Here is a 17,967-nt window from a genome sequence, read left to right on the forward strand (position 1 = left end):
ACCATTGTTTGCGCTATATAAAGTATAGACCTGTTTTTCATCCTTACATATGAGGAAAAAAACGTTTCGAAATGTGTGATTTTATTTTGAAGGCTCAGCGGAAGTTGCGCAGTAACTCCACGGCTACCTTGATGAACTCGCGGCTCATCAAAACAAATCAGACTTGGCCCAAAAGGAAGTGCGACAACTTCGCTTCGGACCAACTTCTGATAGTTTATTGTTCTTTCTACTCCTTTCTTTTCTGTTTTTCGCCGGTAGAACTTCGTCGCCGACGGTTTCAGGATGGTGAAAGTGTCGTTTAACGCCGCTCTGGCCCAGAAAGATGTGAAGAAAGATGCTGAAACTCTGATCCCCGAGGAGGACACGGTGAGGAGAAAATGGCTTTTTAAGCTGAACGGGGGCAGAGCTCTCAGCACGGAAGGGGAGAAATACAAACTGTACTTTAGGTTGACTTATTCCATGGTGATAGTCCAAAGCATTGCGTCCAAGTTTACATATATGAATATGTCTGCCTTGTAGTCTAGAAAGGTCGTTTTTTGCGTGTTTTATAATTACAAACGGTTCAAGTATTTGGATTTCGCGGACGTTACTTCCTGATTTGGCCTGTAGTGTTTTTCTAATGGAAAACGCTGAAGGCGCATCTTAAATGCTCGCAAGTGTTTCTCTTCCATTTAGCCTGATCCCTGCCCTTTTCATTGAATAATTTGCATGAAAAAAAATCAAATATTTTGGACTTTGCTATTTAATTAGATGTTGTGTTTTAGTTTTGCTATAGTCGGTTTAAGACCGCTGCACGAAGGTCCGTCTGGAGGGCTTTTTTCTAGATCTGTTTGGGATTTTAAGAAGTTTATTAAGGCAAATAAGTATTCTATTTTTAATACATTATAAAATATGAAAAATTAAAATTATGTAAACAATCTCTCCCGTTCTACCAAGTACGTTGTTGATTTACGTGTGTAGTTTGGATTAATTTCGCGATATTAAATGAATGGAAGTTATAGAGTGTCAATCTGACTTCATGTCATGTTTTAAACTTCTCGTTTAAAACTAGACATTTGTAATATTGTCAGTTGAATTAGATTGATATATCTCTACATTTTTATTTCAGCCAATCGTCTTGAAAACCCAAATTTCCTCAATTAACCATTTTCTGATTGATTCATTTAACTAAACTCAAAACAAAGTCCATGAAAGTACAGGCTGTTGGTGTATTTTAGGGCTGAAACAATAAATCAGATTAATCGTAATTAATCGATTATTGAAATTATCGTCAACTAGTAATTGAATAATTGTTAACTGGAGTATACAGACTATAAAACAAACCATTTGCTCAAAGAACTTCCCACTCAGAGCAGTAATTAGGCCAAACTGTACAAAAAATAGATTCATTTTGCATTTGAGAAAAAAAACCTCCTTTGTCTGTAAATATGCTCCATCCAGAATCCCTCAAGTTTCACAGCTTTAGCTTCACCTGATTCAGATTCTATAGAAAATCTCCCATTAATCACATTTTGCTATCTGATTATTAATCGAAAAAAACAGTCGACATCAGAAATAATCGTTGGTTGCAGCCCTAGTGTATGTGTCTATAGCCCAAAAATGGTAGTTCTTTATTTTCTTGCTTTTAATGAATGGGAAAAATGTGTGATTTTTTTCAGTATTTGGTCTCAGCAAGCAGAGTGCTGAGGTACCCTTGATGGTTTAGATGTTTGCTTAACCTTTGGGCCTTTTTTACTGTGTTAATTGTGTCACTGCTATAAAAGAAACGGACAAGCAGAGGAACTCCCCCAGTCATCACATGGAAACTCCCTGAAATCTCAGCTCTGTTCATCTGTGCTGTGTAATCTTCTGGTCTGCCTGTCTGGTATCCTAACTTTTACCCAGAAGGAAGGGTTTACTCGCTACAGCTGGTGAAAAGCATGTGGCCTTCCATCTGATTACCAATACCAAACCCATCAAAGTGTTTGGTTGTGACGGTCTCTGGCAGTGTGTTAGCAAATTCCCATGTTGACATTGCCAAACAGCAGGGAGTGCTGCGTGATGTAAACGCTGCAGACTAACCAGTTGAATAATTCAGCTCAGAACCATGTGGTTTAACATGCTGGCTGCTGATTCGTGTCAGTTCTCTTGGGGTAAAGTTTTTCAGAAACGTCCGTGTTCTGCCATGTTCCCACCCTGTTGTAAAACATGTTTTTTTTTTTGTTTTTTTTTTATGCAGACAGAGGAAGTTTTAGCTATGCGTGCAAGCAGATATAACAGGCTCAGCTTTGTGCAGATCAAATCTTTGCTTCATTGCAAAAGCGACTGTGCATGTGTTAGTTCAAGTTAGAGATAGAGTGAGTGAGAGACGACACGTTAACATATCTTTCTGTACTGGGTGAAGGCTTCTTCATCTTGGCTTCCATGATATGGCTTTGTGGCTGTAGACTTTCATGTGGCCTGCCGTCTGATTCCTTTTCAATTTATCTGTCTGACCCTTATCTTGACAATCAGAGCTCGATGTTTGCTGTTTGGGAAGTGAGTGCATGTAAACACAGCAGGTTCTGTACTAAGTTTGGTTTGTTTTGGATGTGGATCTGGAATGTGTAACTTCTTATCTGTCTAATCCAAATTCATTTAAAATCAGCTTAATCCTACGAATGAAATCTAGGGTATGATGAAAAATGTAAAATATTGTGCAGCACTGGTTATATTTAATGGTTTGCTAAACACAGAATATCTAACTCTGAAAGCAACGTAACACTATGTCAAAAAGTTAGTTTACATCAGTTTTAGCCTCAGTGCTAAAAGTTCTTTTTAATTCAGATTACGGCTTCACTTTGTAACTTTTGTCTTTCAAATATTACTGGAAGCTTTAGATGATGATCTGTAATATAGCCTGAATGTTAGAAAGGTGTTGTTAAGCGTCAGTTTAAGTGATTTGGTACTGGTGCTACCATTTATTAATTTGTTAATTAATTGTATTTATTTTTTAACCTTTTAGGAAGAAAATAGTCTGCAGTTGGGATGGGCATTTATAGTCCCACTTATATGTTATATTTATATAGGGATTTTCTTTGTCGTTGTTTTTATTTTATCGGGACTTGATGAACCCTACATGATGACGCTGACATATATATAACTAAATGTTAGTGTGCTGTGTAGCGATAGAATTTCACTAGTATTGTAATTGCACTACGTGTCTGTTCAATAATTGGTCATTTAGTTTTTGTTGATTTTTCTTGCTTGTTTTTTTTCCAACAGCAGTGTTTGTGGGTCTTTTACGACAGCGACATGCAGTCCCAACCACACAATCTATTGCCAAAAAAGACAGCAATAAATCTAAATACTGTTTACCATCACAATAAATACCTCAAACTATCACAATAAACTCCATGTTCCCCATCACTAATCTGCAGCATTTGATTAGTAATTTTAAGGCCACTCTTTAGTTCCCTCAGTAGTGAAAATGGTGTTGAGTATTTTTTGAGTATTGCCCAGAATGGAGTTTGACATTTTAGCATTGTGCTAACTGGTACAGTTACTGCGAATTCGAAGGATTGATGATGATAATAACTGGTGCAGTAAAACACGCTGCAGGTTTATTTATGTGGATGTTGTCCGTTCATGTCTCCCTCATTCTTCGCCCTTCACTGCTGATGTGCTGACAGCTGACTTTATCCCAGCCTGATCCACTTTGTCTGTATGGAAATGTTTGTGTGGCTTTGCTTCCCGATTCAGGAAGCTGCTCTGATGGTCTGACCACACGCTGCTCCCACAAGGACCCAGCAAACGGCAGTTTTTATTCCAGTATTCTCATGAATCCTCTCATCATTTCAGTGAGAGTTTACGTATCAAATGAAAACATGAAAAGTGGTATACTATTGATTGTCTGTGTTATCACAGACAACTAATGTTCCTACTTTGTAACCTGAGTTGCCCTCAACACCTGCTTGTTTTTGTGTCATGAATCATTTGAACTTGCAGGTGCAATAGAAGGGGATTTATCTTTCACTTTTCTTTTTGAGTTGACCAATCTTTCTAACAAAGCAAAGCAGGCGCCTGGCTTCGTCGCTTTCTCAGCCAATGTCAGCTAAGAGTCGTAGGCTGGAGAGCTGATGGTAGGATTCTTCAGGCGGCAGTCTGAGCTGAACCGGACTGATTAGGGTGAGACAAACACAGTAACCAGAGTAGCACAGTGTAAACTGTCTGATGAGCTGGTGTGGAGTGACAGCAGGGGGGATGAACACGGTTCCATTATCTGTGGGGTTTTTGATGTTTTGGTCTCTGTTCCTGCCTGGTAAGCTCCACTGTAGTCTGTCTCATCTTCTTTTCATTTATCAGCCATTCTCTACATATTAATAAGCCTCAACAAACGGCCCTAAATGCTAAATGATTTAGCTTGGCCCGTTGTGCCTCCAGGACAGGCCTCAGTAGTAGATGTACTCCTGGTGTGAGTAATTTGTTCAGCCTGTTGAAGACTCGTGAGGATTTCAGGTGGAGCACACTAACGGTGTAGGTTTTTATTTAGTAGGTGTGTGCTGGATTAGACTTTTTGATGTCAGCTCTGGACCAGTCCAGTGAAACGTGTGAGTGTTGCGTTTGAAACATTACTGGCATTATTCTGTACAGTCTGTAACTGCTGTTAAAAGTTGGACTTTTCTTGACACTGACAGATAGTTTGTCCCACCAGAAGTTTCTGCCGGACAGCGTTGGGCTTCTATATCTGAATTAGTACATTGAGCTAAAGTCTTTAATTAACGTAACGTTTGCGGAAGGGCCTGGCCAACCCTAGCATGTTTCCTCTCTGTTTTGATAAATTAGGCTGCTAACATATTTTAAAGTGTTTCCTGGTAAACATTTCTTGATTAGACTTACAGAAATAGTTGTTCTCCTGCTTTATAAGCTTAGCACTTTGCTTTGAACATCGTAAAATTGACTGACTGGTGTTTCAGCTGCTCTCTACAGATCTTTGCCAGACAGCTGGAGATATCTGAGTCCAGATCACACAGACAGAAAGCAGCCGCAGCCTATACTCTCTCTGCAGTTCTGCTGGGGTAGCGACTGACACAAAATCATCACCAGCAGACCCAGTTCAGGGATCAGAAGTTGAGTTTAGTCAGAAATTCTCATATGATCAATGAAAAATGTCTTATTCAGGGTCCTGAACTAACAGTTGGAATCAGATCAGGTCAGCCTTGGTTTCTACCATGTGTTTATTCTAGGAGGAGCTTCTGTAACCAAGTCAGATTCTTTGAGCCGATTAGCAGCTGTTACCTCAACTCATTTCACTTGTTGTTTAATGGCGCTGCCTCTCAGCCTGATGTTGTACAGCTGTCCTGCTGTAGAGCCAGCAGAGTTTGGTCCCTGTCCTTTATGCTTTCACAGTTACCAACGGATAGGCCGAGCTTTCACTTGGAACTTTGCCTGTTTTATTTATTTGATGTGTGGAGGAAATATTTATGAATTAGTGCTAAATAGAACCGGTGTCATCTCTTAAGTTGTTGGCTCAAACATCAGGTATTGTTATTGAGGTTTTCATTAGGCCCATTCTGATATGCGATGGATGAATCCAATAAAAGTAGTGTTCTCTTTCTGTCTTCTGGTCCACCTGCACAGCTGTCCCTCATTTATGGAGCAGTTATTTATTCGAGTCAGATTCTGATTGGCTATTTCAGACTACAAGCAAATCCCATGTGTTTCTCAGACAGCTTTCACATCATAAAGTCAGTGCACCCATAGCAACTTTCCGTAACAAGAGTATCCAGTTTGGTTACTTTAGTTAGCAGAACATCAGATTTTCAGAGTGAAACAGCTTGGAGGATGTTTCCCCACAAACATCACAGGCCTAACTTAACCTCCAGCTGGCTTATTTTAGGGCTGGCACGATGGAGCGTCGCAGCTTATCCCCTTACAGGTTCACATGTCACTCTGCGCGCTGCGCTGTCAGCCCCATGCAGCAAAGATCTTGATTGAGCCGATGCTTGATGCAACAGCGGCAGCTGTGGCGTTGGCCCACTACTGTGCTGCTGCATGGCAGAGAGCTATAGGCGGTGCTGATTCATTCCCACCTTTTCCTCTGTGGTTCTTTGATGAGTTGCACTAAAATCTGGAGCTGGAACATGATTTGACTTGTTGCAGCAGAGGGCTTTTCCCGTACTTTCCTTCTACACGTAGTGAGGACCAAACATCCTCATAAAGCCTTCCTTCTGCAGTTATGGAGTCCAAATTCCAGCTACATGGGGAGCTTGGATGAAATCATTCTGGCAGACTGTCACTTTATTCAGTGTATCAGATGATACGTTTAATGGATCATCAGAAAACCTTTAAACAGTCACTACATCTGCCTTTAATGGTAATTTGGTTTTAAGCTATCTGTACTATTATTATGCTACTGCCATTGTAGTCAATAGAACCAGCAACCATTTCAACCCAGCTGCACGAGTTGTCTTGTAGTTGAAGGAAAGGGAGTAGACTGGAAACTTGTGTGTCCGAGGAGGAGCATAGAACTGCAATATATAGAATATGCCTTATAGACGATCTCCTGATCTCTCTGCTTTGGCAGCTCGTAAGCATTTTCTGAGCCTTTACATTGTAAGATCGACGTATCGTCCACCCCTACTTGAAAAAATGACAAAGGTGTTTATTTTTCGGCAGCAAAAGACACAGAAAGCTTTGATGTGTTTCCACATCTTATAAACAGTAAATATGAGTGTAAAAATCGATCTGTTTTATTATATTATCTGCTAGTGGAATAATTAATGCTTTTCTGGTTTCAAATAAAGCTATTAGTTCATGTTCTGCATTTTCAGTTTGTAGTTAAAACTGAGAAGCTCTGATATGTTACTCCAGGTTATCATGGCGAGAACCTCACCCTCAACACTGCCTAGTGCAGAGATGCGTGTCGTTTGTTTTTTGGCTTGTTATCTCCTTAACAACTGAACTCCTAAACTCTAAAAGTAGAGTGTGCCTACAAGAACCAAAGTAGCGCAGAGATGGAGTGAATGTGAAACTTCATCCAGCTGTGTGTGAGTACTGGTATGTTATAGATGACATGGGTGGGATGGAGGGATGTGCTTCCAGATTTAGGGCAGAATCTGCATATAGTCACTTGTTCCTTTGTATTTATCCATCGGCCAACCATTTTAAAGGTTTAAGTGTTTGACGGTCATGTTATTTAAGGAAAGAAAAAAGAAATCGATTGGAGAAAAATCTGTTTTTTTTTTTTCTACGTTTAGAATCCTAACCAGATATTTTATTTAAATCAACTTTAAAAATGAAAATTCTACCTTTTGAAATTGAAACTCATATATGATGAAGAGCCTGTAAAAGACGTGAAGAAGAACAAACTGAGTTATAGCTAGGTGTTCTGTTTACCAGGAGGCTGATCATCATTAGAAACTAGTTAGTGATTAGTTATGTGGTGGTTTCTGTCAGCCTGTACACAACGTAATGAAAGTGTTTGTAGGTCATGAAGTTTTCTTTCCTATCTGCCACTTTCTGTAAACTCAAGTCATCTCATGAGCAGCTTTCTTCGTGTTTATCCACCGATCAGAACGAACATCTGCTGCTGCTACCTTCGTATACACGTTACAGGTTTGGATCACTGACCACGTGCAGGTTCCTAGCCGTCTGCTCTCTAGTTATCATCTCAGGCTTGAAAAGGATTACAGACTAATCAGGCATATAGAGACTTTGGCTGCCTCCCACCGAGCGCTGCTGGCCACTAAAACCCAAGAAGAGGGGGATTAAGCAGACAGGCAGGAACCCACGGAGTGGCTCCGAGGCCCAGACAGTCTTCACTTAGTGCAGACTCGCAGAGCAGCCTTCCTCCTTTAGCCTGATACTTAGCGCTATTTCATAAGCCGGTCGTAATAACGTCCTAATAACTGGGTGAACTCAGTGATCACTCTTATTGTTTGTTGGGATCCCTAATGCTTGCTCCCAGTTATTTTCTAGTGGAAGAAGAGGATTTAACTGTTTGTAATTCACTTAAACTCATCTCAGTGCCTTTTATGAAGCTAACTAATAGCATTTGTAGCAGACAGATTTTCGTTCTTATCCAAGAAGACTTACTTTAGATGTCTGTGAATGGGCAAACCTTTTCTGGCCTTTGTTTCTGGACTCTACACTGTTGTATCAGTGAAGCACTGAACACAAACCCCTTAATGATATTTCTCTCCATCTGTGGAACTAGTGGCTGATTGCAGCTTCCATGCAGACTTGAGGGTTAGAGTTTCATGTTTCTGTGTCGGCGCACTGAAATGAAAACTGTTGTGGACACCGATACTCACCTGTCGCCACACAAACACAACCTTTTGTCAGTGGCAGAATGCTTGGCGCCTCGTTTAAAAACCCTGTTTAGATCATCAAAACGGTACAGAACTGTTCTAAAACAGGAGTAGTTGCTTGCTATGTCCGCACAGTATTTAAAACCACCAAATGAATTATTCATTCAGCTGATTACAACAATTCCAGCCAGGCATGATTTCTTCTACCTTGTTGATTGCTGTTTGGAATCCCAAATGACCAAGTGTAGAAGAACCAAAAAGAATCACTGCAGTGTTCTGGTCCGATCTGTCTTTGGTACAGGCGTTACATAGATGTGTGAATAAATGTGTTTTACTGGTTTATGGTGGGATGAGTCCGGATTTGAAGTTCAGCAGAATGACCTCTGCACACAGATAACCTTAATAGAAAAGACACGTTTAATAGAAGTGGGTCAGCATGGGTCGGTTGGCGGTTCTGAACCATAAAGGGTCTCTTTCCTTGGTTCTCTGTAGAGCCACTGACCCGTTGATCTCACTGACGTTCGTGGCTTGACTATAAACAGCCTGTATGTAATATTAGTCATCTACTCCACACACGTCCTGTCTACCATGTTTGCTATTGTTCGTTTTATGATTGCTACTCTTACCATACATCACAGATATTCGGTTATCTGTGTTTATTATTCTCTCTCATTTAGATTTGCACGCCTTCTACTACTTATAGTGCAGATTCTGTATTAAAATGTTTCTGTATGCTGTTAACTCCGCACTAATTTAGTTTATGTGCTGCTGTGATGTAGTCATTTCACCCTGGACATGTTTTATTTATATAATCTTAATTTAATTTCTTTCTAGGATGTAAATCTCAATTCTGTGTTCTGTAAACAGAACTAAAACGGATAGTTTGCTAGCGATGTTTTGCTGGAAGCAGGACAGCGACCTCCTAGTTTCTGGAAAGCTCTGATTGGCTGTGACCTTATTTTGCTGTTCCTGTGATTAATGACCTAAATGATTCCAGGCACCATGCGTAGTTGGAGCTTCATGTTGGGAAGAATTTCAGACCGTACATATTGTTCGTCTTGTCTGAGGCATCGGCATACTTGCATGCGGGCGGAGGAGTGTGGTAATGAAGGCGTGTGTGTGTTGCAGTTGTGAAACGTTCGTCTCCCAGGCCTGTTGGCTCTTGTCGGAGAAGCTTTCTGAAATGGTTGGAAAACAGGAATATCGCAGCATCTGGATCCAGAGGCGACTTCCAGAGATGCCCCAACATGTAGATCGGTTGCTTGTTTATAACATTCTTCCAGAACAAAATCTAATGAAATAAATATAAAAAAGAGCAAGTTCATATTTTAGTGAAACCACGCATTTCACTGCTTTTATTTTACACATCTCTTCATAGGAACCTGTTTTAGGTGTGGAATAAGCACCACTCCCTTCCTCTCCTACATCTTTGTGGGCTCTAGGGCAGAACTAACAATTATTTTGCCTATTGACTTATCTGTTCACAATTTTTTCAGTTAATCAATTAATAGTCGAATAGCAAAGGTGCTTAATTGGAGATTTTTAACAGAATCTGAACCAGGTGAAGCTCAAGCTACATCACTCGAGGAGTTCTGGATAGAGGAGATTTACAGACAAATACAATTTTTTATCTTGAATGCAAAATGTAAATATATTTTGTACAATTTTGGCCTAATTACTGCTCTGAGCGGGATGTTCTTTGAGCAAATGGCATGTTTTATAGTCTGTATACTCCGGTTAACGATTATCCGATATACTAAATTAGCTGACGATAATTTCAATAATCGATAAATCCGATTAACTGTTTCAGCCCTAGTGGGCTCCTTCTAATGAGATCAGCCTTAAACCTTTACATTGCCATGCATACACACATGTGTGCTCCAGTTACACACACCGAGCCATGGCAGAGTTAGTTTCCATGACAGCGAACACAGAGTGGCTGGTTTAGGAGGTCACACCAAAGTGCAAAGTACTCAGATTAATGTTTTATTATTATATAAAAGCTCAGTTGTAGTTGGGCAATGAATCAACTTTTGTCTTGTCAGACCTGTTACTTTAGCTCAAATGGGAGTGGCTCAATATTTATGCAATAAATGCTGTTTGTAATGGACTTATATTTATGCCTCATTGTTGAAAACATTTGGAAGACATTTTACAAGAAGCCTCAAATTACTTCAAAAGAACCTAAAAAGGGTTTCTGCAGTAACTGCACAGCCTGACAGCTTCAGAACTGAACTACTTGATGTTTTCATTAGTTTGTGAGGGTTTCCTCTTTCTTTTTTTATCCTCGCTCACTTTTAGTTGCTTTTTACTGGCCACAATCTCAAGACGTCTGGATGACGCAGACGGTCTTTTAGCTCTGAGCTTCCTATAGTTATATATTTTGTGCTGGCCCTAACAGCTTTTCTGTTATTCCTCTTTTCTCAACAGTCGCTTCACTCCACTTGCTAGTTTCCAGGAAGCGTCATTGTTTTTTTAAAAATTTCCTATATGCAAAATGGACATCTGAAAGTAGCCACTGCCTGTTTTTATTCATTTTTTAAATTGCAGACCAGCTGCAGTTTTAGCTCCTAAATGAGGTGTTTTCATCTCAGAATGTACTGATGTTTGGGTCTGTGAACCATCTGAACTCTGCTGTCTCAGCTGCATTCACTCTGATGAGCAATGAGGGAATTAAAAACACATTTAAAATCTGAAGCTGCTGCCCGTCAAACTCCAGATTTATAGGCTCTTGAGTTAGTTTACATTTTGTCACGTGACGACCAAAGGCCTCAATGTATCTTATTGAAATGTTATGTACACCAACACAGGTGGTAGGAAATTATACATAACATCTTTTCTTGGTGAAACATGGTGGTGGCAGCATCATACTGTGGGATTATTTTTCTTCAGCACAGGGAGTGAAGTACATCAAAGATGAAAGATGGATGAAGCTATATACTAGTCTATGCTGGAAGAAAACCTGGTAGAGGCTGAAAGACTTCAGAGAGGGATGGATGACCTCAAACATAGAGCTACATGTTGCAATGGCCCAGTCAAAGTCCAGACCTGAATCTAACGGAGAGTCTGTGGCACGACCTAAAATTGCTGTTCACAGCTGCCCTACATTTAATCTCAAGCAGCAAGAGCAACTTTGCGAAGAGGAACGGGGAATAATCTGATAAAGCAAAGCACGCCTTCCTGCTGTAACTGCAGCGAAAGGTGGTTTTACAAAGTATTGACTCATTGGGGTTGAATATAAAGGCACACCACAGTATCAAACATATTCGATTGCAAAGTCTTTTGAAAGCAATATGTCCTTTTCCTTCTGTTAAATATTTCCTGTTACTTTGTGATGATCCGTGTACCATGGCATTTTATCCTCTAGTTTAAATAATAAAACTGTGCTGAAATGTGCTGAAATGTTTGTGGTGTTGCCATTATTGGGTAGCTTTTTCTTTAAGAAAGAAGGGAATTGAATGGCTTTTGAAGCAAAAATAACTTTGAAGGTTAAAAACATGTTTCAGTTGGATCTTTATTCTTCTCTTCCTGCTTTGTGCTGCCTGTTGGAGTCTCTGGGAACAACAGCAGGAAGTGTTTGTGTCCCCGAGCTGTTTTGGGCGGAACTGCTATGAAAACTGTCAGAGTCAAACAGACAATATGGTGATTGCTGGGAGATGATTTATAGTTTTACTTTCAAGTTTTAACAACATCTCAAAATTGCATCAACACAGATTTGATTATTTTAAAAGTTATAGATTTGGACATTTCAGGGCAGAACCCGACATTTTCTCATGCTTCTCCTGTTTTAGATGGAGAACTCCAGCCGTGGGAGACTAGCTACGGTGTAGTTCAGGCAAACAGGGAGTAGAGACATTCGGTCATTTTGAACTGACTAGTGGAACTGTTATACATACACATGTCTATGTTCCACAAATTCAAACCTGATGCTTTGATTCTTTGTTGTTTACATATTTCTATATTTATGAGGATTCATTTAGAAGTCTCAGTTTTATGGGTTTGTCTTATTATTATTATTTTTTTGGTCGGGGACGGGTGGTGTCGGTGGTTGAAACACATTACATCCATACACTTCAGTTCATGTTCGCAGCTGTTTTTCTTCTCTCACGCTTTTAATTTGTTTCCCCTCAATCTAAGTGTCTGTGGTCTGCATTGTGATGAGTTCCCTTTTCTCTTTGCCTGTGAAGATCCGTGACTAATAAAGTTTGTTTTCACACAAAGATCCACTCTTGCTTCCCGTCACACCTTAGCCTCTGGCTGGCTGTATCTGGAGACGACCCAGACTCCCTAGGGGTCTGCTTGTTGTGATCAAGCTCTCATCCTTTTTGTTTCCAAATCAGCAGCTGTCTCATAGCTCGTAAGACTTTATATTTTTGACTTTTTAAAAGCTAAATCAACAAGGAATATACCTTTCGGTGTGTTTGTCGAGTAACAAATGAAAATGGTTTAATATCAATATCTAGATAGACCAAAGAATATAGAGAGAGGACGATAAACTGCATTCTCTGTACTGCCGCTCTAAAGAACCTTCAGTGTTGTATTTTAATAAAAGCACAGCTCAAAGAATAGTTGATTATATCTTTACATGGGCAAGCTAGCTATAGCCCCGACCACCTAAATCTATGATTTCTTTTCACGCAGATGTGTTGGAACCTATCAAGCGTGATAACACCTCCTCTCTCCTGCAGGATGCGGAGGCGGCTCTGCTGGTGCGTCGCCAGTCTCGGACCTGGTGCTGGTGCATGTGCCTGGGTCTGGCCCTCATGCTGTCTGGTGTGGTTGTAGCAGGAGCCTACCTGTACCGCTACTACATCCTGGAGGTGAACAAAAGCCCCTACAGCAGTGGGGACGTACCTCAAGTGAGGAAACAAAAAGCTATAGAATATCACCTGGATATTAGCATTTTGGGTCCTGAATCATCTCTCTTCTGTTGTCCTTTCTTCAGCTCCCCCCACAGGTTTTCTATAGAGGTTAGGTCTAAAGACTGGTCTGATTAACTGCATTATATAACAATTCAATTCTTTAAACAGCTTTTCCTATCCACATATTCTAATGCTTCTGTTGCCAATGAGTGTAAAATTGGAAACCAAAAGCAATTCTTTAAAACGTTTAATTACTTTTAAAACGCTTTAAGATTGGTTGCTCAGATAATCTACAGACAATATCTGGGCTGTTATTTCAGTTCATTTCTGAGGGGATAATTGGAACTGACAGAGTGCACCAAGCTGGCCAGAAACAACAAACACATCTCAGTTTAGTCTGTTAGGTAACTTAGGTAGAGCATGAGTCTTCACTTCGTTTTAGGCTTGAAGTGAGGAGAGAGGCTTATTTATCAATATCAGGTCCCCACAAAGAGTTGCGTGTTGGTGCTTAACAGCTGAACAGTGTCTGTACATACGCATACACGTGTAGATAGAAGTCATCCTGGTTTGAAGGAAAGGTTTTGTCTCTTATCTACAAACCCAAAGTATCAGACGTTTGCATCCTGAGAAACACATTGGATAGAGTGGAGTTAAATCACCTGAACCTTGCTTTGTAAAAACAGCTTTGTTCAGTTCAGACCTCTGAAAATGAACATGTTTATTTGAAGAATGTTGAATACAAAACCACTGATGTTAATAGTAAGATGAAGTGATATTTCATATGATGTGTTATATTAAATAAAAGGGGGCACAACGTTTCCTTTGGATTTAGTGGTGCAAATAAATAACCATGAAAAAAAAAAAAACTTGCAGGAGAGAATCGAAAACTAGCACAAGGAAACAAGGTCGAGCCAGATGAACCACATCCTTTCAGCAAAAAGGTTCTGCATATGCGTGGGTTCTCTCCAGGTTCCTACAGCCCAAAAAAAAAAATGTTTGGTTAACTAGCCTTCCCAAATTGCCCGTGTGTGTGTGCGCATGTGTGTGTGTATGTGCATGATTGTTTGTCCTGTTGACCTGTCCAGGGTGTACCCCTCCTCTCGCAAAATGTGTGCTGGTGATAGGCACCAGCCCTTCCCAACAATGTATGGATAAGCAGGTATAGCACGCTTTGTGTTTGCAGGAACAACTTCCTGCTTGTGTGTCAAAAATCTGAATATGTGTCTAGAAATCCTTATATTTTCTGTTTTTCTTATCTAAGCAGGAAGATCAGGTCTTCTTTTGTGGCGTGAACTACAATGAGGAGGACTACATGGTCCCTGAGGAGGAGGAGGTTTGTGAAAACTCTATTTTTTCTTCTTCTACAGGTCCTCGAGCTATTTAGGGTTTTTGTTTTAGAAAGAAGTTAAAAAACAAAGATAAGCTCTATTCCGAAGCTTCTGTTGCTCCTAGATAAAGTAGGCAAGTTCCTTTGCTTGTCTGCTTCACAGATGGAGCTGCCCAAGAAGCTCCTTCAGAAGCAGCTGGAGGAGAGGATCACTGTGCTGGAGCGGGAGCAGGTGGAGCTGATCAAAGTGCCCGTGCCTGACTTTGAAGATGGAGACCCTGCAGATATTGTCCATGACTTCCAGAGGGTGAGACCTAATATTGGATAGATGATGTTTCTTGTTTCTGCCACCCACAACCTGAGGCTGGAGTCATTTGCCCTTAGAAGTTTGAAGCTGTGGATCCTCACCCAATATTAGCTCTCCTCATTATTATTATCACTGCATCTTTGTACCTGAGGTTCAGTACCACTAAATGAACACAAGGGGACTTGTTGTCGTGTTTAAATATAAAGTGAATGTCTAACTTTAGTACAGAAACAACAACTTACTATTTATTTACATTGATCTGTTGCGTTTGATGTGGAAGTGTTCAGTGCTGTCCACCGTACCTGAAATTAACTTTAACCATAACTACTTTTTACCTAAAGTTCATCTTTCTAATATTTCTTACTGCTCAAAGTGCTGTTTCTCCACTCTCAGAGGTTGACTGCTTATCTTGATCTGAATCTGAACAAATGTTACGTCATCCCACTCAACACCTCCATCGTCATGCCTCCCAGAGACCTGCTGGATCTGCTCATCAATGTAAAGGTAACAGATGGCTTTCCTGCCGGCCTTCTGTGACGTAAACCCACGCTGATTTTCTCCTCTAGGTGTCTTCACATGTTTCTCTTCAGCCTGAAACGCTGTCATATGATTCTCTGTGATGTTGTTCCCAAAAGCTGTGACTAAAATGAAGTTTTTGGAACTACCCAACATGTTAGAACAGGTAGTCAGAACGTCTGATGCAGCATGTGCACGCCTAAAGGAATGCTGCACACTCAGCTGATCATAAATGTTCAATAATATTAGACAGCAAGTTTAATGGAAATGCAGATTATATAGCCTCATGTCTTTATGGGGTAACAAAGTTAAAGTTGATTCCAGAGAGGCATAACAAAGCTCTCATACTGGGTGGTGGTGGGCATTCATTAGTCGGCTACTGCAGAATAAAATAGGAAGAAGGCAAAAAAATGTTGTGGAACAAGAGAGAAAAATAGATTTTTCTACGCCAAATTAGTTTTGTATTCCTCTCTCTGCCCAGGCCGGCACCTACCTGCCTCAGTCGTACCTTATCCATGAGGAGATGGTGGTGACGGAGCGTCTGGAGCACGTCGACCAGCTTGGGTACTTCATCTACAATCTGTGCCGTGGCAAACCGACCTACAAGCTGCAGCGCAGGGACAGAATCCTGGGTGTGTATCATTTCTAGATGTGCTGCTACTGTTATTTCATAGTGCACACAACACACATGTACAAACGACATACTGAACAAGATAGAAGGTAATTGAAGTAAAGTAAGATAATACTAGCTTGAGCTTTAAGTAAATATGAAATTGGTGTTTTGAAACTTGACAACCATACATTTTATTGGATTTTATTGGAATTTGGTGTCACAGGCCAACACATTGCAGTGCATTATTTTTTTGTGGAAAGAAATTCCAGTTTTCAACATGTTTTACAACATAAAATCTGAAAAGTGAGGCAGCCATCTATATTGAGCCACAGTCTTTCACTCTCAGTACAAGCAACCGTCTTCTAGAGGCTGTTTTTTTTCCTCCAATCTGCTTTGCATAATAGCTGAAGCTCAGTCAGACTGGATAAAGAGCATCTGTGAACATCCACTTTCTAGCATGTTTTCTTCCTGGATTGCCCTGGATGTAGCTCCATCCCTCTTCCCATCAGCTTTGCCCGCCTGAAGAAAAGCATCCCCCCCAGCATGACTGCCACCACATTTCCCCCTGGGGATGGTGCCTTCAGGGTGATGCTCAGCTGCAGTTTTTTTTATCACACACATTACTAAGTTGGTGACTTCTGAAGGCAATCAGTTACATGGTATTTTTATTAAGAGATATCATCATAAAGGGGAGTGAATACAAATGGATGTCGTCCCTTTTTCAGATTTTTGTCTATAAAAAGTTCCATTTTGGTTTCCTTCCACTTAACAATTATGAATTACTTGTGTTGGCCTGTTACATCAAATCCAAAGAAAGGTTTGTGTTTGAAAGATGATGCGATGTGGAGAAACTTCAAGGCATGTTAATACTTTTCCATGGCACTGTATTTAACCCAGACCCCAGTGTGCCATTTATACAACATAATAAAGAACCCGTTGCCGTCTCACAGGTATCCAAAAGCGTGAAGCTCTCAACTGCCACAAGATTCGTCACTTCGAGAACAAGTTTGTGGTGGAAACTTTGATCTGCGAGCCTTAAGATGCCTCAGCACAGCTTTTAAAGTCATCTATCTGTTTTCTGTTCTGCAATAAAATAGTTTGAGCAAGTGAGGGGAGTGAAATGTGAAGCTGTTTGGCAAATATCTACTGAATGTTAATTAAAACAAAAAAAGGTAAAGCTTATTTTTCTTCTTTCTGTGTGGGAATCATCTAGTACTCTTATTCCAGGAAATACCTAGCTTAAAGTCTTCTGAATATTCACATATAAATTATTTTAATCAAAACAGCAGGAGAAATAGCAAACATTTGCTCTTATAGATATGGGCTAATCTACTATTTGCAGTTCTTTCAGTTTCAATATCAAACCTTAGAAAACAGGACAACCTTTGTACCATTGATTCTGGTTTTTGAACCGCATCAGTCTGGGGAGACTATATATATTTTTTGTTTGTCTGCTGTAGCTAATGATATACTGCACCAGTTGTTTCTAACTGGAAAACATTCTTAATGTAAGATTATGAAACTGCTTCTTTTTTTAACTCTTGGGAAAAAAAAAAACAGGAAAAAGTGGAGAGAGAAATCCGAAGGAGAAAGGGCTAACAGGAAGCACACTTATGTTTAAGTCTTTTTCAAATGGGTTTTCTAAAAGTTTCATTTTTGATAACTTTTCTTGTGCTAATTTGTGTATATAATCTCTTTAAAGAAAAAAACAGACCAACACAATAAAACGAAAATGAAAAAAAATCTGTTCTGCTGTCTGCTTTGTCTTTAGTTGAAAGTGAATTTGCTGATCATTTAACTTCATTGCCTCTTAACCAGCTAATGACAAGTCCCACAACCTTCAATGGATCCAAGCGGTCTGCAGGCATTATCATGTACCTGACACACTGAGCATTGCACTAAATGTTGTATGGGTGCTGTGCCATGGCCTCCCCTGAGTGCTGACCCTGGATCAGCTTTCACAGCGGGCTCCCAGGTCTGTGTCATTTGATCACAGTGGAAATTCATTTTTGATTAAAGTGCTAATTGGAACACCCCCCACACCACCACTGCTGAAGGACCATGGAAAAAGG

At 40.2% G+C, this 17,967-nt stretch overlaps 1 protein-coding gene across 4 annotated transcripts; it reads left to right on the forward strand.

Moving 5' to 3' along the window:
- Positions 1 to 146: 146 nt before the first annotated feature.
- On the forward strand, positions 147 to 17,483 carry LOC124871761 (integral membrane protein 2B-like). Of its 4 annotated transcripts, none has more exons than XM_047371293.1 (7): positions 147 to 366; positions 12,959 to 13,129; positions 14,394 to 14,465; positions 14,623 to 14,766; positions 15,160 to 15,270; positions 15,764 to 15,914; positions 16,846 to 17,483. In XM_047371293.1, exons 1-7 carry the CDS (start codon positions 283 to 285, stop codon positions 16,932 to 16,934), a joined length of 822 nt encoding a protein of 273 aa, XP_047227249.1. In that variant the 5' UTR covers positions 147 to 282; the 3' UTR covers positions 16,935 to 17,483. The 4 variants fall into 4 exon arrangements, with proteins under 4 accessions (XP_047227249.1, XP_047227250.1, XP_047227252.1 ...); XM_047371294.1 differs by having other exon boundaries at positions 14,397 to 14,465; XM_047371296.1 differs by having other exon boundaries at positions 12,959 to 13,090; positions 14,397 to 14,465.
- The last annotated feature ends 484 nt before the right edge of the window (positions 17,484 to 17,967 follow it).

Source organism: Girardinichthys multiradiatus, chromosome 7 (genome assembly GCF_021462225.1).
Source record: "Girardinichthys multiradiatus isolate DD_20200921_A chromosome 7, DD_fGirMul_XY1, whole genome shotgun sequence".
In the NCBI taxonomy this organism is placed as follows: domain Eukaryota; kingdom Metazoa; phylum Chordata; class Actinopteri; order Cyprinodontiformes; family Goodeidae; genus Girardinichthys; species Girardinichthys multiradiatus.

Excerpts from the sequence above, each read along its gene's own strand:
- LOC124871761 (XM_047371293.1), top strand. The coding sequence starts at position 283 with ATGGTGAAAGTGTCGTTTAACGCCGCTCTGGCCCAGAAAGATGTGAAG. Across the intron at positions 14,466-14,622 it reads TGGTCCCTGAGGAGGAGGAG|ATGGAGCTGCCCAAGAAGCT; the intron begins GTTTGTGAAAAC and ends TCTGCTTCACAG. Across the intron at positions 15,915-16,845 it reads GCGCAGGGACAGAATCCTGG|GTATCCAAAAGCGTGAAGCT; the intron begins GTGTGTATCATT and ends GCCGTCTCACAG.